This window comes from Alosa alosa, chromosome 7 (assembly GCF_017589495.1).
Source record: "Alosa alosa isolate M-15738 ecotype Scorff River chromosome 7, AALO_Geno_1.1, whole genome shotgun sequence".
Taxonomy (NCBI): Eukaryota; Metazoa; Chordata; class Actinopteri; order Clupeiformes; family Clupeidae; genus Alosa; species Alosa alosa.
Window position 1 is genome coordinate 634,564 of NC_063195.1, and position 21,310 is coordinate 655,873.

Sequence of the window (21,310 nt, forward strand, 5' to 3'; positions counted from 1 at the left end):
TCTGTACTCAGTCTTCTGTCATGAGAGTTGACTTCTGTTTTCAATCTTCTGTAATGAGTTGATCTAATTATAAGTGACATACTACTGTCTGTGTGTGTGTGTGTGTGTGTGTGTGTTAGGTAATCATCAGTGACACACAATCAGTGTGTGTGTGCGTGTGTGTTAGGTAATTATCAGTCACACACCACACACATATTATTTCACTTGTTTATTTGTTACATTCCACAAATGGACCTCTAGCCCCTCTCTCTCACCCTCACACACACACACATTACACACTATTCATGTCTATTCACATCAACAGTACACTCCAGAATGTTGTGTGTGTGTGCGTGTATGAGTGAGAGTGTGTGTGTGTGTATTTGATTATATTTGATAAGTATTTTATATATTATTATTATTATTATTATTACTTATTATTAAGTAAAACCTCTGAAAGATCCCAAACTCAGTGTCTATATGCAATATTCTGGTGAGTAATATTTCTAACATGGCTCAGTAAAGCCCAACTCCTGTGTGTGTGTGTTAGATCAGTAGTATCTCTGGCTGAGACACTGCGCAGTACAGCATGAATCCCATCTTGTGTGTGTGTGTGTGTGTGTGTGATATATATGTGTGTGTGTGTGTGTGTGTTAGATAAGTAGTATCTCTGGTTGAGACACTGCGCAGTAGAGCATGAATCCCATCTCGTCTATGTCGTCCTCGCTGAACTCCTGCAGTAGATTGACAGCTGGTTTGAAGTAGCTGGGGAGACGCCCTATCTCCAGGTAGCCAATCAGCTCCTCAATGGCCTCCTGGAAGCGCCCACTGAAGGCCTCCTCGGACCAATCGGTGGCCTTGTCGCTGAGGTGCAGCAGCAGGTTGCCTAGGTGACGGCCGGACAGGGGGCGGAGCGTGGGGTTGGTGCGGCAGACGGCCTTCAGCGTCTTCAGGCACTTCCTCCTCACGCCGCCGTCCGATTGGTCCAGACTGGCCAGCAACCCCGCCTCTTTAGGGTACAGGCTGAAGAACCAGGCGTGCTCACAGGGTGCGTGCGTGTGTGTGTGTGTGTGTGTGGGCCCGGCGCAGACGGACTCGTCTCCGATGCAGAGTGTGGGAAGCACGCGCACAAACAGACGCTCCTCTTCCTCCTCTGGCTCCTCCTCTTCCTCGTCGCTAGGGCGGACCTCCAGCTTGATTGACGCGTCGCCGTGGGCGTCCAAGACGGGCCGGACCTGGCACCCCAGAGAGCCGCTCAGTGACGGCCAGTTCATCGCCTCGGTGACGGACTTGGCCAGTTGCTCGGCGACCAGCCGCGCCGACAGGTACCCGCCCACCAGGAAGTGGTCCCAGTAGCTCCGCCCCCGAGGGAAGTACTCCAGATTCTCTCGGCGAATCAGGAAGAGCTGGGGGTGGGACAAGAAGGTGTCCTCTCCTCGGACAGCTGACCACAGGGACTCCTCCACCTGCACACACACATTATACACACACACACACACACACACACACACACACACACGCGCATGCACACACGCATGCACACACACACACTCACACGCACGCACGCACACGCACACACGGACACACACACATACACACACATACATACATACACACACGCACACACAATAAAAAGTCTTCATTTGAATCCAGAGCAACAAAGCTTCAGGAAGAGCAGTGACTAAGTGACATGTTTACACACCTGTTCCAGTGTAAACACACACAAATGCACACACACACACACACACACAAACAAACGCAGACACACACATGCAGACACGCAGACACACACACACGCACAATAAAAAGTCTTCATTTGAATCCAGAGCAATAGTGGGGGGCCTTAAGGACATTTTCGCGCAAATTCATCTAAAAGCGCCAAATTTGGCACAATACTGAAATGATTTAGCTAGGGCGCCGGAGTCAGCGACCCTTGGGGCCAAGATAGCGGCCAAATCCAATATGGTCTCTGCCCGAAAAGGGTTCCGGCTATAACTTTTGAACCACATGAGTTACAAATACAAACTTGATATCTTTTTCAGCTAAATTGATCATAAGGAATACATAGGAATGTTCATATTTATGACCCGGTGCATCTGGACCCCTTATTCCTCCAATTCTAATATGGCCGCTGTCCAAAAAAGCAGTTTTGGCTGTAGTATGGGGCCTTACACCCCATTGTTCGTGCAAATTCATCTACAAACACCAAATTGACACAGATGTAGCTGAGGGCATACTGAAATGATTTAGCCAGGGCGTCCAAGCGACCTAGATGGCGGCCAAATCCAATATGGCCGCCGCTTGAAAGGGATTCTACTAGCTTTTGAGCCAGATGAGATACAAATACAAACTTGTCTATGTCTATTTTCCTTTTTTGACCATGGGAAACCCATAGGAATACTTACATTTATGATTGAGTATATCAATGAGCATCAAACCAGCTAATAGGCTAACTGAAAAACACACCATGCCAATCTCTAGGTATGGTGAAGGGCATGTGATGATGTGGGGCTATTTTATTTCCAAAGGCCAAGGGAACTTTATCAGGATGCATAGTATCCTGGATCCATGAAATAAGTGGCCTTTAAAAATAAAAAAAATCTGCCTGCCTCTATGGGAATTTAACATAGGGGTCAAATACTTGTACTTGTGCCCCTGTAATTTAAGGAAGAACATTTATTTATTTACTATACATTTTTCATTCACTAAGAAAATGGTGTCCTTAAAGGTTGGATTTTTACTCATTTTTTTAATTAAGGCATTAAGATCAATTTCAAACAGATGATTATATATTCCTACCCTGGAAATCCAGAGTTCTCGCAAGAGCACAATGGAATTGTCTCTGCGAGACACTTTGGCATAGCCTAGAAATCTGAATGTGCCCCTAGCGGCAGCAAATGTGCTAGTCTAGCAACTCTCCGTTGGCTTGTGAGCTCCAGAAATCGAAACTCAATCAGGCCAATGAAATCGTGTATAGAGTCGTTAGGTGGGCTTAACATAATGATTGATGGCAGAGTTGCAACGGTTTGGCTTGAATTCCCTGCTATTTGAAAACAAATAAGATGGATGTTGCTGTTGGCGAACAGTGTGACACGAGTTAAGCTTTTATTAAGTTGGCAAACGTTTGAACTAGCCAACTCGGACTGAGCACTGCGAACGGTGAGTGCCCAGACCCTACATTTTAATGTGGGTCAGGCTAACTCTGGCAATGAGCAATGATGCACGTTACTTTTACCCCTTGCATCAGGTGGAACCAATCAAATCGTATCTGATATAGGCGGGCCAGAGGCGAGCTAAATTGATTCCTTCAGGGTCTGAACAGCAGACTTTACAAGTCTAAAAAATCATTTTGGTTCTCATTTTCAGAGCACCCAAACACCTTGTGGGAATATACAAAGATTTTTTAATATTTTTTTCTTTATTCTCCATGATCTTTTCTTTTTAAAACACCAATTTGACTTGTCTTATGCAAATCTTTCTTTTTCACTTTCCACCCTGAACATGGGCAAAATGCTCCGCTGGTGGCAAAACGCATGGGACTCATAGCGCTGTCCTATTGCACGCAGAGGAATGTGGGTCTGGCTCATCAGGCTACCCCAGCATACCACTGCATTGGAGAATTGGAGGATTAAGTGGTCCAGATATACTGGGTCATGAATATAAACATTCCTATGTGTTTCCCATGATCAATTAAGTTGAAAAAGGCATCAAGTTTGTATTTGTACCTCATGTGGTTCAAAAGTTATAGAACCCTTTTCGGGTAACAGGCCATATTGGATTTGGCCGCCATCTTGGCCCTGAGGGTCGCTGGCTCTGGCTAAATCATTTCAGTATGGACCCTTTCAACAATTAACCGGTAGCTTTGGATGCTGAAACGTTACAGTCGACACGGGCAACAAGTAGGCTGTCGTATGGACCCTTTCAACAATCAAAACAATAACAATGCTTGAACGTTCTATTTGGGCCCCAATCTACTTCCTCTGCATTAAGATAACATATGGAATGTTAAAAAGGAAGTCTTGTGGGGCCAACTATGATGCTGATAATGGAACTCTCTTGAAAGGGTCCATAACTTGAGCTACATCTGTACCAAATTTGGCGCTTTTAGAAGAATTTGCGCGAAATGACCATTTTATGTGCTTAAGGCCCCCCACTACAACAAAGCTTCAGGAAGAGCAGTGACTAAGTGACATGTTTACACACCTGTTCCAGTATAAACACACACAAATGCACACACAAACAAACGCAGACACACACATGCAGACACACACACACTGACTCACCTGTAGGTGTACCAGTAGAGAGGTGTGGTCGGCGGTGATGACCTGTAGGTCGTCCAGCAGTGACCCAGCCAGGCGCAGCTCTCCTAGCGGCATGTGCGGATGTTTGGTGCGTAGGAAGGCCTGGATCTCCGTGGCGACCTCGAGAGCCCGCCTCTGCGCCTGCATGGTGACGGGTGGAGGAACACACACACGGCAGCCCAGGTACTGCTGCAGGCGGCTCCTGCAGGGTCCAGACACACCGCGGGCATGACACACCGCAGCGGCGCCCGACACACACACGCGCTCCGACAGATGGCTCTCCAGTGCAGGTGCAGCAGGGAGCGGCTGGGAAAGATCCGCTACATACACATGCACACACACACACACACACACACACACACACACACACACACACACACACACACACACACACACACCGGTTACTGTTTTTTGCAGTTACTAGATATGAGCTGCTGACTGCAGAGTTAATCCCCAAACCCATATATGTATTGTTAATCCTAATCCCCAAACCCATATATGTATTGTTAATCCCCAAACCCATAGATATGTATTGTTAATCCTAATCCCCAAACCCATAGATGGGCGATTCTACCGAATTCGTGCAAATTGCTGTCCCGGAACCAAAAAACTAATTTAAAAAGCATTAATGTAGGAAAATGTTTGATAATAAAAGATATAAGCAAATAGCAATCAAAACCCAAAGTAATATTTGAGGGTAGCTGCAAGCTTTATATATAAAATATCATCATTTATATGGTGCTTTCTATTGAAAGGTGGTTGTCCCAAACCCTAAGGTCTAAATTTCACCATAGAAAAAAAAATATGAAATATTTTTTTAAAAATGTTTTATCATTGTTTTTAGAAGTATCTTTTTGAATACTTTTAGTAATTAAAAGCAAAAATATATATTTATTGAATATTTTCAGGAAAAATCATGAATAATCATGTAAAAATAGCTGTCCCATATTTTCACGTCACTACCGAAACATTGTACAGTTTGGTCAATAATATGATACTGCTTTAAGCCACTCCCCTCCATTTTGGACCAGGAAGTTTGTCTGCGCCTCTCTCCCTCATGGTGGCATGGTGAGTAGATCAGTCCTACCGTTTTGAAGTAAATGTGATCGAAATTTTGGAAATCAGTGTGTGACATTTATGAATGTCACTACCGATCACACATTTTCAACTCTTAAATAAGTTTTTTTGAGTGTTTCTACAGGTCATTTAGGTTTTAGTCATGTTTCAATGTCCAGAACTGTGCTAGCTAACTACATACTGACTAGCATCTTAGTGCTAGGATCACAATTAGCTTATATCGTCACTACCGAAACAGTCACAACCGAAACATGTGTTGACATTTCGGTTGTGACGTGAATGTTTCAGTAGTGACAAAATTACACATTTCTTTATTTTGATAAATAAATAGAAACATTCAAGTGCACATATATTCTTTTTCAGTACAAATAATTTGTCAGTCAAATTTTTGTAATGTTTTATGTGATTTGACTAGGACTAAAATAAAATGAACTATGCCAGATTAATTTAATCAATTCTTATAGCTTAGATGGTTAAATGACTCATTATTGAGATGAATGAAGGCTATATGGTTCTACCTCTGGCCTCTAGGAAAACTTTCTGTGCTAATTTAGCGGGACTTTGACTGATTGCTTTATATGATTGACATAACAGCACTTATCAGTATCATTGTAAATGTCATTGTTAAGTGTAGACATGGCAGGCACACACTAATAATATAAATATATATGGTTAATTTGTAGAGATAGCTACGGTCAGAGAGGAATTGCCAACATGCCTAGACGGAAAGATGAAAGTAGAGCTGACAGTGAGAAAATACAGACAAAGATTGAGGGAGGACCCAGAGAGGTACCAAGAATACTTAAGAAAGGAAAGAGAACGAAATCAGAAACAGAGGGAAGAAGGGAAGCTGAAAAGTATCAAAGAATTATCTGACAGGGAGCAAAGAAATGTCAGAAAAGAATGGAGGAAAAGACAGAAAAGACAGGAAGAGATGGAAGCATTTTTGAGGGCTTCCTCACCACCTAGCACTTCTAGTGAAGGTGATCATTCACCACAAGTGCATGTACACACTGACTACAAGATGAGGAAGAGAATGTAGAACCAGTAAATACAGAAAAACACAGAAGTTTGAACAGAAGGTCAAAAAATTACAGAGGAAAAATGAAAAGACACAGAAAGCTTTCAGAGGTTAAATAAGAAGTTGGAATCACAGTCAAAAAGCTCTCAAGATCAATGATTCAGAGTGAGGCAGAGATGCACAGACTTCCTTCCGCGTCAGAAAGACCCTTCTTTTCCACAACACCTTAATGCACAAAATGAAGGAAAAATACAAATCTGTTAGCTACAAAGAGAAACATGCTCTCAGAAGAGTGCTCACATCCAGATTAATGAGAAAAATACAGACTTGGCTCTATGATCAGAAAATTTGTTGGCATCTCTCCCTCAGTTTTGAACAAAACTGAAAAACAGCCTTGTCATCAGTTCAGCTACCAGAAAAACATTCTCAAAAGAGTGTGGATATTGTGAAAATCTTTCTGAGTCGAGATGACAACAGTCGCGTATCTGCAGGAACAAAGGATACAATCACACGCTTTAAAACAAAAAAACAAAAGAGGTTCCTTTCTGATACCTTGGTTAATTTGTATCAGAAATTGATTTTGGAGATGCCTCATTTGAAGCTCTCTTATTCTCTTTTTTGTCGGATAAAGCCATTTTGGATTCTCACTCCCAAAATAACGGATAGAGAGACATGCCTCTGCAAGGTGCACGAGAATGCCCAGATGAAGGCAAGCAAATTAAAGCAGCTTGGCATCATTGACTCCCAAAATGTGATAACACTGGCTGCAGAGTTGTGCTGTAGCATGACAATAAGGTCTGCATGTACAGAGAGTGTATGACATGCAAGAACAAGTCACTAACCAGTCTGAAGAATCCATCAGAAACAGGAATAACATGGTGGTACCAGTGGGTCACAAAGAAAGAGGAATATGAAAAGGAAATAGAAGGAGAGAAAGAGAAAATAGCAGTGACAAAAACTGTTAAACAAATATGTGAGGGCAACGCACAACACCTATTTGAAGATTTGGAAAAAGACCTGAATGGCAGGGTGTGCAAGCACCTCTTCAACATCAAGCATCAATATGCACAGCTGGAATCACTACATAGAACCCTCAGAGATGATGAGGTTATTCTCCACGTTGACTATGCAGAGAATTGGCAGTGCAAATATGCAAAAGAGGTGCAGCAAGTCCATTTTGGTGCTTCTCACAGACAGGCAACACTGCACAATGTTGTTATGTACACCTCCAACAATACTCTTTCCTTCTGTACATTGTCACCATCTATGAAACATGATCCTGCTGCCATTTGGGCTCAACTGGATCCTGTCCTTCAGTTTCTGAAGGTGAACTACCCCAGAGTTGACAAGCTGTTCTTCATCAGTGATGGGCCAACCATGCAGTATAGGGGAAAGAAGAACTTCTACCTCATGAAGTTCTACCCGCATAATTCCCTTCCAGATGGGTTTCAGAACAGTTAACTGGAGTTTCCTGGAAGCAGGGCATGGTAAAGGGCCTGCGGATGGTGTGGGAGCCACAATAAAAAGAACAGCAGACACACAGGTAGCCAGAGGCTCTGATATTCCTTCTGCGAAAACACTGTATGAGACCCTGCGCACTCTTACAAAGGTCCACCTTTTTTTACGTAGAGGATGATCAGATATCCCGTGTGAGTGCTCTCCTCCCAAAGAATTGCCCACCATCAAGGGGAACGCTAAGCCTTCATCAAGTGATCTGCACCACTCCAGGGACAATTTACCATCGAGTGCTGAGTTGCTTCTGTGAGAGAGAAGGTGTCTGTGGATGTTTCCAGCCGAGGGCGGTTGACTTGGCACCACAGACAGTAGGCTCTATAGAGCCACAAATCATAGAAGGCACCTCTGGACGTGGTCCTCTCTGCCCACTAGATGAAATCACAGAAGACCTCAAAGGGAAATGGTGCATTGTCATCTACTTAAAATGATCCATATCCTGGTATAATTGAGGATGTGGATGAAGGTGAAAGATGTTCATACCAAACACTACATTTTTAATGTTGCTTATGTCTTCCATAGGTAGTATAATTTTACATAACAGTTAAAATGTATTTATTTGTTATCAGGTGCAGTTGAGGTCAAAGTTATGTGCAGTGCTGGACAAAACAATTTTTTCTGGCCATTGATTGAGGACAAAATTTGGTACACACAAGACAACGTCATGACATTAATCTCCCCTCCAGAAAAGATAAACAGCAGGCATGTCCAGGTTAACACCCTGCTGTTTTTGAAGCAGTCTTGGAAAAGTTGAAATGAGAAGAGACAAAGTATCCTCCAATTGATGTAAACAAGTTTCACACAGGCACACAACGCCCACCCATACATAACGGATAGACGCGACAAGACACACACACACACACACACACACACACACACACACATGCAGTTCTGTATATTTCTTTTATATGAAAATGTATTCAACCTAACTAAAATTTACCTAAAGTTTACTTAGACAAACTCAGCAACAAGAGAATCAGTTCAGGAGGTTTAGAGAAGTTAGAATGTGTAATGGAAAAACAGGCCCATATGTGTACACCAACGTTACAGGTGGACATGGGTGCACACAAATCAAATTCTGTAGTTTATACTGTGGGCCTGAAGTTTTATATGGACATACTGTACATGTTTGTATTGTTCTGAAGATTTAAATGAGTGGTTCTGAAGATAACAAAATGAGTTACTAAAAATCACAATTGTGTTGACATTGTTCAATTGTAGCATATCTGAGATCAAAAGAAATAGTTTGGATGTCGGAATGTTTAAACATGGACATTAAAATGAGATCTCAAAATAAAATGTTTGATAATTCCATTTACATGATGAACATTACAGTAATATTGTTAGATGTCAGTTGTGTTAAATATGACCTTTTTCTCCATCCTTTTGATATACTGTTTATTATAACACAAATAAAAGTTTCTGTTTCTGAAACAGAGCACATTGTGTCATCTTTTTTCTCAAGAGATGTGAAAATCAACACAGAATCTTGCATCCCTTCAAGGTCTGAACTATCCGCCAGCTCTTCAGCGTACTGTCAGTGCAAAGTGCTTTTATGTGGTGTTGCTTTAGGTCCTCTTTGTGCTGTATGTTTTAGCTGCATAATGCCAACCATTTTTGACTAACTAATTACACAAAATATGGACAGTGAAATATGGTCGTCACTACCAAACATTACTGTCACTACCGAACATTTGAGGTCACGCTCAAACACATAATATTCTGGAAAAATAAAATATGTTTTGTTATCAGAAAAAATGACATAATTTTTATTTAGTTAGATAAAAATTTAAACTAATGAATCCTTGAATTTTAAATCTGTATCAGTGCATGTATGGCATTTACAGAGAAATATTGCTTTCAAAATGCATTTAATTCGATGAACCACCCTTATGGTTTTGTTAAAATTATACTTTTAATCAATATAACCATGAAATTGTCTTTAAAAAATTTTAAAAATATATATTTATAAGGTTAATGCAAAGGAAATCAGAATAGGCATTTAAAACTAATTTTTATATCAAATGTTGTTCTGTTTTTGGTAGTGACACATTTTGGGAGAGAAAACATTTCGAAACTGTATAAAAACACAGTAGGAAACTAAAGTGTCCAATCAGTAGAATAGTGTTCTTTAGATGTTCTACTATGTTAATGACTACAAAGCTTTCAGGAAAAAACACACTTTTCTCAAAAAGTTTTGAAGTGTGAATTTGCACCAATTCGGTAGAATGGCCCAGATATGTATTGTTAATCCTAATCCCCAAACCCATAGATATGTATTGTTAATCCTAATCCCCAAACCCATATATGTATTGTTAATCCCCAAACCCATAGATATGTATTGTTAATCCTAATCCCCAAACCCATAGATATGTATTGTTAATCCTAATCCCCAAACCCATAGATATGTATTGTTAATCCTAATCCCCAAACCCATATATGTATTGTTAATCCTAATCCCCAAACCCATATATGTATTGTTAATCCCCAAACCCATATATGTATTGTTAATCCTAATCCCCAAACCCATAGATATGTATTGTTAATCCTAATCCCCAAACCCATAGATATGTATTGTTAATCCTAATCCCCAAACCTATAGATATGTATTGTTAATCCTAATCCCCAAACCCATATATGTATTGTTAATCCCCAAACCCATAGATATGTATTGTTAATCCTAATCCCCAAACCCATATATGTATTGTTAATCCCCAAACCCATATATGTATTGTTAATCCTAATCCCCAAACCCATAGATATGTATTGTTAATCCTAATCCCCAAACCCATAGATATGTATTGTTAATCCTAATCCCCAAACCTATAGATATGTATTGTTAATCCCCAAACCCATATATGTATTGTTAATCCCCAAACCCATATATGTATTGTTAATCCTAATTCCCAAACCCATAGATATGTATTGTTTTTTTTTTTTATATTTTTGGGCTTTTTATGCCTTTAATGATAGGACAGTGGAGAGTGACAGGAAGCGAATGGGAGAGAGAGTCGGGGTGGGATCCGGAAAGGGTGACCACATCACTATAGGCCACACAATCAGCTGGCCACATCACTATAGGCTACCATTTGGCTGTTCCCTCATAGGCCACACAATGAGTATTCAATTCCTATATTAATGTAAATGCACTGCTAACTCCAGAAGGAGTAAATCTAGATAATAAATAAACACTAATAAATAAGAAATATAATAAAGAAATAGTAAATCTTACAGGCAGACTATGTCTGTAAATATTAAATCTTACAGGCAGACTATGTCTGAGGCAGACTATGTCTGTAAATATTAAATCTTACAGGCAGACTATGTCTGTAAATATTAAATCTAATCTTACAGGCAGACTATGTCTCTAAATATTAAATCTTACAGGCAGACCATGTCTCTGTAAATATTAAATCTTACAGGCAGACTATGTCTCTGTATGTCTCTGTAAATATTAAATCTTACAGGCAGACCATGTCTCTGTAAATAATAAATCTTACAGGCAGACCATGTCTCTGTAAATATTAAATCTTACAGGCAGACTATGTCTCTGTATGTCTCTGTAAATATTAAATCTTACAGGCAGACCATGTCTCTGTAAACGCCATTTCCCAAATTCAGGAGGTGCATAAACAGTGTTTGCGTGTGTGTTTGTGTATGTAGGTATAGGTGTGTGTGTGTGTGTGTGTGCGCACTTTTAGCCTCCACTACAACCCTGGTGCCAATGACATACCTTTTCGGGTTGCCACAGCGATCTTTTTCATGACCACATCCTCAATTCCCTTCTTCAGCAGTTTGGGGGAGGAGCTAACCAGGCTAAGCTCCTCCCAGCTGTCCGTCATTGGCTTGTTGTCTTCTGCCCTCCTTCCTGCACGTTCAATGATCTGCAGAGCACACACACACATACACACACACACACACGTACACACACACACACACACACACACACACACACACACACACACACACACACACACACACACACACACACACACACCTTCACTAGTTATCTCATATTCAGAACATACAGCAAAACATAACATATAAAAATATATAGACGCACACTGGAACACTTTCTCTGACACAACCAACACACACACACACACACACACTGGAACACTAGACACACACACACTATGGAACACTCTTTCTCTGACACTACCACTCACACACACACACTCACACACACAGTCACACACACACACACAGTCACACACACACACATAGTCACACACACACACATAGTCACACACACACACAATCACACACACACACACACAAACACACTATGGAACACTCTTTCTCTAACACTACCACACACACACACACACACACACACACACACACACACACACACACACACACACACACACACACACACACACTATGGAACACTCTTTCTCTAACACTACCACTCACACATACACACGCACACACACACTATGGAACACTCTTTCTCTAACACTACCACTCACACATACACACGCACACACTCAAGTCACACACACACACACACACACACTCACTCTCCTACACTCACTCACACACACACACACTCACACACTCTCCTACACGCACACACACACACACACACACACACACACTCACACACACACACACTCACACACACTCACACTCACACACACACACATATACACATACACTCACACACACTCACCCTCTTCACTGCCAGTGTGGCGATGCCCAGTATGGCAGCTCCTCCCACTCCGATGACCAGCCGGGCATTGGCCAATAGGAAGTCGAGGACCGCGCCGACTCCATCCTGGCCACGCCTCCGCCCATTGTAATACATCACTTCCTGTCCAAGGACAGCCCTAATATGGGCCGCTGCAGGTGACAGCCGATCAAACAGTTAGCCAATCACAGGCCTTAAACAGATCCTACAACAGCATAAGTTATGCATTACCAGGCCTTTGCATTAGCCTGAAAAAATCCAAACTCATTCACCTCAGAGTAGAGGAACAGAATCTGATGACCCTCCATGAGGCTAAAATATGTTGTGTAATTTAAAACAAAATGAGGTGAATTCAACGATGTAAAACACAGCGTAGGCCTAGTCCATATTGAAAAAAGGTGAATTCAACGATGTAAAACACAGCGTAGGCCTAGTCCATATCAAAAAGGTGAATTCCACGATGTAAAACACAGCGTAGGCCTAGTCCATATCGAAAAAAGGTGAATTCCACAATGTAAAACACAGCGTAGGCCTAATCCATATCGAAAAAAGGTGAATTCCACGATGTAAAACACAGCGTAGGCCTAGTCCATATGTAAAACACCATGAGGCCTAGTCCATATCGAAAAAAGCACTTTGGAAGTGTGAGAATCTAATTTTGGAACTCTGAGAAGTTTTGAACTCCTCGGGGATAGATATTGAACTTATCCTCAGCATTTGGCATAAACCTCGGGGATAGATATTTGAACTTCTCCTCAGCATTTGGCATAAACCTCGGAGATAGATATTGAACTTCTCCTCAGCATTTGGCATAAACCTCGGGGATAGATATTTGAACTTCTCCTCAGCATTTGGCATAAACCTCGGGGATAGATATTGAACTTCTCCTCAGCATTTGGCATAAACCTCGGGGATAGATATTTGAACTTCTCCTCGGGGTTATTTGAGAGAAAAAGTTTTGTGACGGTAGTTGGTACCTCTTGTCCAAAGTGCGGCCCATTGTTCTTTCATATTACAAGTTTCATATATTGCGATTACATAATTGCTCACAGCGTGATTAATCGCGCAGCACCAGTGTATTATGAACTGTTCGCTCTGTGCTATCCGCCCCGCACCTATAGCATCATGTCCTGCTCCCGCACCTATATCATCATGTCCTGCTCCCGCACCTATAGCATCATGTCCTGCTCCCCGCACCTATAGCATCATGTCCTGCTCCCCCCCCCGCACCTATAGCATCATGTCCTGCTCCCCGCACCTATAGCATCACGCCCCCGCACCTATAGCATCATGTCCTGCTCCCCCCCGCACCTATAGCATCATGTCCTGCTCCTGCACCTATAGCATCATGTCCTGCTCCCGCACCTATAGCATCATGTCCTGCTCCCCCCCGCACCTATAGCATCATGTCCTGCCCCCCCCGCACCTATAGCATCATGTCCTGCTCCCCGCACCTATAGCATCATGTCCTGCTCCCGCCCGCCTATAGCATCATGTCCTGCTCCCCGCACCTATAGCATCATGTCCTGCTCCGCACCTATAGCATCATGTCCTGCCCCGCACCTATAGCATCATGTCCTGCCCCCCCGCACCTATAGCATCACGCCCTGCTCCCGCACCTATAGCATCATGTCCTGCTCCCCCCGCACCTATAGCATCACGCCCTGCTCCCCCCCGCACCTATAGCATCATGTCCTGCTCCCCCACCTATAGCATCATGTCCTGCTCCCCCGCACCTATAGCATCATGTCCTGCTCCCCGCACCTATAGCATCATGTCCTGCTCCCCCGCACCTATAGCATCATGTCCTGCTCCCCCTGCACCTATAGCATCATGTCCTTGCCCCCTGCACCTATAGCATCATGTCCTGCTCCCGCACCTATAGCATCACGTCCTGCCCCGCACCTATAGCATCATGTCCTGCTCCCCCACCTATAGCATCATGTCCTGCTCCCCCGCACCTATAGCATCATGGAACTGCTCCCCTCACACCTATAGCATCACGTCCCCCCCACACCTATATATCATCATGTCCTGCTCCTGCACCTATAGCATCACGTCCTGCTCCCGCACCTATAGCATCATGTCCCCCTCCCGCACCTATAGCATCATGTCCTGCCCCCCCCGCACCTATAGCATCATGTCCTGCTCCCCCCCGCACCTATAGCATCATGTCCTGCTCCCCTGCACCTATAGTATCACGTCCTGCTGCCCCCTCGCAGTATCAGCCCTGCTCCCCCCCGCACCTATAGCATCATGTCCTGCCCCCCGCCCTATAGCATCATGTCCCCCCCGCACCTATAGCATCATGTCCTGCTCCCCCCCGCACCTATAGCATCATGTCCCCCCGCACCTATAGCATCATGTCCTGCTCCCCCCCGCACCTATAGCATCATGTCCTGCTCCCGCACCTATAGCATAATGTCCCCCCACACCTATAGCATCATATCCTGCTCCCCCCGCACCTATAGCATCACGTCCTGCCTCCCCAGCACCTATAGCATCACGCCCTGCTCCCGCACCTATAGCATAATGTCCCCCCCGCACCTATAGCATCATGTCCTGCTCCCCCGCACCTATAGCATCATGTCCTGCTCCCCCAAGACCATAGTATCATCATGTCCTGCTCCCCCGCACCTATAGCATCATCGCCCCCTCACACCTATAGCATCATGTCCCCCAAGCACCTATAGTATCATGTCCTGCTCCCCCAAGACCTTATAGCATCTGCTCCCCCGCACCTATAGCATAATGCCCCCTCAGACCTAGTATCATATGTCCTGCTCCCCCCCGCACCTATAGCATCATGTCCTGCTCCCCCCTGCACCTATAGCATCATGTCCTGCCCCCCCCGCACCTATAGCATCATGTCCTGCTCCCCCTGCGACCTATAATATCATGTCCTGCCCTCCCTGCACCTAGTAGTATCACACGCCCCCCGCACCTATAGCATCATATCCTGCTCCCCCCGGCACCTATAGCATCATGTCCTGCTCCCGCACCTATAGCATCATGTCCCCCCCGCACCTATAACATCATGTCCTGCTCCCCCCCGCACCTATAGCATCACGTCCCCCCCACACCTATAGCATCATGTCCCCCGCACCTATAGCATCACGCCCCTCCCGCACCTATAGCATCATGTCCTGCTCCCCCCCGCACCTATAACATCATGTCCTGCCCCCCCCCCGCACCTATAGCATCACGCCCCCCCCCACCTATAGCATCATGTCCTGCCCCCGCACCTATAGCATCATGTCCTGCTCCCCCGCACCTATAGCATCACGTGTCCTGCACCTATAGCATCATGTCCTGCTCCCCGCACCTATAGCATCAGCCCCCCCCACACCTATAGCATCACGTCCTGCCCCCCGCACCTATAGCATCACGTCCTGCTCCCCCGCACCTATAGCATCACGCCCCCCCGCACCTATAGCATCACGTCCTGCTCCCCCCCCGCACCTATAGAATCACGCCCCCCCCCACACCTATAGCATCACGTCCCCCCCCCCTACCTATAGCATCATGTCTTGCTCTCCCCGCACCTATAGCATCACGTCCCCCCTGCACCTATAGCATCATGTCCTGCTCCCCCCTATAGCATCCTATAGCACCTATAGTGCATCACGCCCTCTGCTCCCCGCACCTATAGCATCATGTCCTGCTCCCCCGCACCTATAGAATGTCCTCCCCCCCGCACCTATAGCATCACGTCCCCCCCGCACCTATAGCATCATGTCCTGCTCCCCCGCACCTATAGCATCACGTCCTGCTCCCCCCCGCACCTATAGCATCATGTCCTGCTCCCCCCGCACCTATAGCATCACGCCCCCCCGCACCTATAGCATCATGTCCTGCTCCCCCCCACCTATAGCATCATGTCCTGCTCCCCCCCGCACCTATAGCATCACGCCCCCCGCACCTATAGCATCACGTCCTGCCCCCCTATAGCATCACGTCCCCCCCACACCTATAGCATCATGTCCCTGCTCCCCCCCGCACCTATAGCATCACGCCCCCCCGCACCTATAGCATCACGTCCTGCTCCCCCGCACCTATAGCATCATGTCCTGCTCCTCAAGAAAAAATCCCGCTAAGACAGGACTTTATTATTATTATTATTATTATTATTATTATTATTATTATTAGTAGTAGTAGTAGTAGTAGTAGTAGTAGTAGTATTATAGGAGAAACAAACAGTACAAATTTGACTAATTACCCGAAAGTTCAAGCTTGTCTGCCCTTTCACCAGTGCACACCATGCCTATGTGACGTTTCAGGCACGACGTGCCAGACTTGTGCCCACTGTAGGTCAGGACCTGTTGGCATTTGTCGCATGCGGCGTATGGTAACTGATTTCCCTTCTCATCATACTAACACGATGGAGAAAGACTCCCAAATTAATGATTTCAAGTTTGAGAGTTTCTTTGTCTAAAATATGTCCCATTTTTCAGAGCGTGACTAACATCAGACATGGACAGAGCGTGACTAACATCAGACATGGACAGATTGGCCTCCGACTCAGAGCTCCTAACCCTCCACCTCCTCCTGCTTTCCATTTTCTGAATAAACGCGCGTGCAGGTAGGTAATGTCAACATCCGCCAAATTTAGGCGGATTTGTGTTTTTCTGTCTTGCTTGCTTCATACTTTTTGCATCTTAACCAGAATCACAATCACGGCTGATTTAGTACAATTTATATTTTATTTAAATGTTTTTATATATAATTTATTTAAATACCGCGAAACATCTGCTTCTCCCGCTTCCACTTAAGTCTCTCTCTACTCCCACCCGCCACCGCAAGCATAGGTCACCACTGGGCCCGCCACCGCAAGCATAGGTCACCACTGGGCCCGCCACCGCAAGCATAGGTCACCACTGGGCCCGCGACGCCAGTTATTAGGTCACCACTGGGCCAGCTGCACCAAGAAGCATAGGTCACCACTGGGCCCGGGCTAATCATAGGTCACCACTGGGCCCGCCACCGCAAGCATAGGTCACCACTGGGCCCGCCACCGCAAGCATAGGTCACCACTGGGCCCGCCACCGCAAGCATAGGTCACCACTGGTCCCGCCACCGCAAGCATAGGTCACCACTGGTCCCGCCACCGCAAGCATAGGTCACCACTGGTCCCGGGCATACTTTTGCGTCGCAGCCCGCGGGACTTGCGGGCAGACCTCTATTGCAGTGTATGACTGTCCAGGTCACAGACTGTCTACTGTGTGTGTACATGTTTGTGAGTGTGTCTGTGTGTGTGTGTGTGTGTGTGTGTGTGTGTGTGTGTTTAGCGAGTCATATGAAACCCTCAAAGCAGCCTCTTGACCCCCCCCCTACTGTCCTAATTTCACACACACGCACACACACACACAGATATATTTAACTGCAGCACCTGGCCCCCTACAAATACACACAGTAAAACACACACACAGTAGTGTGTGTGTGTGTGTGTGTGTGTGTGTAGGGTGGTGGTAGTGCAGTGGTTTAGGACTAGGTGGTGCACTGTTTTTTCAGATTATTCTACATTGTACAGATCTATGTACAACACCTGTGGTCTAACTTCATACTTGATCAATGGCTGATACCCTATTACTGCAAAACTATCCTTTCACTGCTGCTATAATTCTTATATTACTATGCTTACATTTACATCTCTTATATTGTCCATACTGGTCTCTTATATTATTGTCCATATTTAATACTGATCTCTTATATTGTCCATATTTAATGTTGGTCTCTTATATTATTGTCCATATTTAATACTGGTCTCTTATATTGTCCATATTTAATGTTGGTCTCTTATATTGTCCATAATTATTGCTGGTTGCTAGACTTTAACCCTGCACTGTTGGACTTATTTACACTACCACCATGGCACACACCTTATCTGGCTCATTCATGCTTATACATATTTACACTACCACCATGACACCTTGTGTGGCTCATTCATGCTTATAATAAGTTTTATTTGTATAATAATAAGCTTTATTTGTATAGCACCTTTCATACACAGAATGCAGCTCAAAGTGCTTTACATTTGAAGCATGTAACACAATAATAGTCAGTCAGTCATTATCAATCACTTTTCTTCATTGCTGGGGCCGTTTATGATCCACTCAGCAGCATATCAAAAATATAGAAAATAACATGTCACAAAATAACATGTTATACATATTTGCACTACCACCATGACACCTTGTGTGGCTCATTCACTATACAGTACATTCATGTGGATCCTTGTTTTACTATCATCTTTATGTTGTTGTGTGTGGTGTCATAAGCTACTGGGACCTTGAATTTCCCCTTGGGGATTAATAAAGTATCTATCTATCTATCTATCTATCAATCTATTTATCTATCGGACTGCTGCTATTAGAGCTGCAGCCAGAAGCAGATGGGCTCCACCTATTAAGTCGGGTTCTGCTCAAGGTTTCTTCCTGGAATATGGGAGTGTTTCCTTTGCCACTGTTGCCATACGACGTGCTAAGGGGGTTAAAGGTTAAGGCTGCCTGTCTTCCAGTCGTTGTGCTCCTTAAACGTCTGTATATAAAGTAATATAATCACAACAAATACTAAGAACATACTACGGCTAACTGCTTAGAGTCCACATCAACGGGCCTAAGCATTTGTTAGCCTAAGCATTTGTTAGCAAAGCTTATATATACTGTATATAATGCCCCTGATGTAAAACTCTGGCTTTACCCGAGTAACAGACCTGTGGGGCAGACCTGTGAAGCATGTTAGATATAACAGGCTATCTAGACATATCGAAGCTACACAAAGCCTTGAATCGGGGTAAAAGTTAAGGGAAACTACAATAGCAGTTATGTGATCTATTTGTAGAACTAGGCTTTCAGCTTAGATCTGTGCGTGTTCTCGGTGTTGGGATGATGTTGGCCAATCGTGAAACGTGGAGACGCACAAGACCGCCTATATTCAAGAACGATTACTTCCGCATTTATAAACCATAGTGTAATCTACACTGCAGCCATTTTTAGTGTCTAGCCTATAACATCAAATACATTGATTGTCATCATTTGTTGTATGGTATGCACATCCATAGTGGCATATTTGCACGCACAACACTGTTAAAGCGCCTGCGAGATCCAAAATATTTGTAGAGGCGGAGCTCCACCTGTAAGATATGTCAGAATCTTACATGTGAGATAACTTTGTTTTTCCAAGATAATTGATTGGTCAGTAGGCAGTAGTTTTACACGATTTGAGCTATAACTTAGCGCATAACCTTGAATCTTGAATTTCCCCTTGAGGATCAATAAAGTATCTATCTATCTATCTATCTATCTATCTATAACCTGCTCCCGACCAGGTTTACTTGGCAGCATAAGACACCATGGTGATACAGCGACGCTGAAACAGAGCCACGTTCATATCACAGCATACTCTGGCTTAGAGCACAACATACCTCACTAACCCCACTAATCGAGATTCCTAGTACAGCCCACTGGTGTAGAACTCTGGCTTTACCTGAGTAACACACCTGAGTAACACACCTGATGTAGAACTCTGGCTTTACCTGAGTAACACAGCTGATGTAGAACTCTGGCTTTACCTGAGTAACACACCTGATGTTATGTAGAACTCTGGCTTTACCTGAGTAACACATCTGAACACCTGATGTAGAAGTCTGGCTTTTTCTAGGTAGCCTACATGGTGAATGTGCGATCACCATGTTGTAGCTCATGGTGCAGGTAGGGTCCTACATATCAGCACATCTTTGTCAAATTGATAGACATGTTTTGGTCCAAGAGCAAAATGATATAACTGTTTACATGTGTAAAGAACTAATTTGCAAAAAAAGGATTGCATTCAAGGCCTACCATTTCACACCTCTATTATTCCATATAGGTTAAATTAAGAGATTTTGGGGATCTGCTCTTGATTTGACATAGTGTTGACATAGGCGGCGACAGTAGTAGGCCTACTGAAGTTTAACTTTAACACACTAAGCGTGTACCGTGTGGACACCGGGCCGCGAGCATCTAAAAATAAAAACACTAGTTTGCTGCGCACACAGCATGACATGTCTCGCGCTGACGTTAGCTGGCTTGCTACAGATGTTGGCCACCAGCAGCCGGCTCGCAACGTAGCGGGCAGTGGCAGTCGATAAACACCACGGAGTCTATCTATCTTTAGCGTCCCCAAATATGCCCAGTCTGTCAGTTTTCAACCCGTGACAGCGGTGCGGACGACCCCCGCAACGCGTCTCCAGCAGCGGAGAGCGAGAAAGGGGGAGGCGGACGTGCGGAGTTCACAGCTGCCTCCCGCTAGCGGTTTGTTTTTCACAGAGAGAAAACACAGTCTTAACTTAGGAGACGAGCAGACTTAGTAAAGAGACACATACCTGTCTTGGGTCAGTTCATGTCCTCGCCAACATGTGTACGTACGAGTCAATCGTTGCTATATTAGCCGAAACTGCCGTTTATATAGCTTAGCATTTACAGTGCATCCAGTCGATAGCCTGCACTTTCCTGTCCACACACACTAGTCACGGCTTGCTTGACTGACACGCGAATCATCCAACGGGCGCAGGGTCCGATCTGCAGCAGCTGTTTTTCAGTGATCACGCTCCAATCCCATGCGTCGCCCTGCGGGACCCCCGTGCGCCCGGTAGCATGCGGTTGTGTCGTCGGTCAGAAGGACAGACCTTTATCGCCGTTATCTACCTTTAAAGAGGCTACGCCGGCGGCTGGGGGAGATAGTTTT

The 21,310-nt window shown here is 44.5% G+C and overlaps 1 protein-coding gene across 1 annotated transcript; it reads right to left on the minus strand.

Moving 5' to 3' along the window:
• Window positions 1–193: 193 nt before the first annotated feature.
• Window positions 194–21,234, minus strand: mief2 (mitochondrial elongation factor 2). The gene is made up of 5 exons (XM_048247412.1): window positions 20,949–21,234; window positions 12,569–12,738; window positions 11,624–11,774; window positions 4,263–4,600; window positions 194–1,445 (listed from the first exon to the last, which is right to left on the minus strand). The coding sequence occupies exons 2-5, from the start codon at window positions 12,701–12,703 to the stop codon at window positions 633–635; spliced, it is 1,437 nt and encodes a 478-aa protein (XP_048103369.1). The 5' UTR covers window positions 12,704–12,738; window positions 20,949–21,234; the 3' UTR covers window positions 194–632.
• Between the last annotated feature and the right edge of the window lie 76 nt (window positions 21,235–21,310).

Excerpts from the sequence above, each read along its gene's own strand:
- mief2 (XM_048247412.1), bottom strand. The coding sequence starts at position 12,703 with ATGTATTACAATGGGCGGAGGCGTGGCCAGGATGGAGTCGGCGCGGTC. Across the intron at positions 11,775-12,568 it reads CCACACTGGCAGTGAAGAGG|ATCATTGAACGTGCAGGAAG; the intron begins GTGAGTGTGTGT and ends TGTGCTCTGCAG. Across the intron at positions 4,601-11,623 it reads CGCTGTGGCAACCCGAAAAG|CGGATCTTTCCCAGCCGCTC; the intron begins GTATGTCATTGG and ends ATGTGTATGTAG.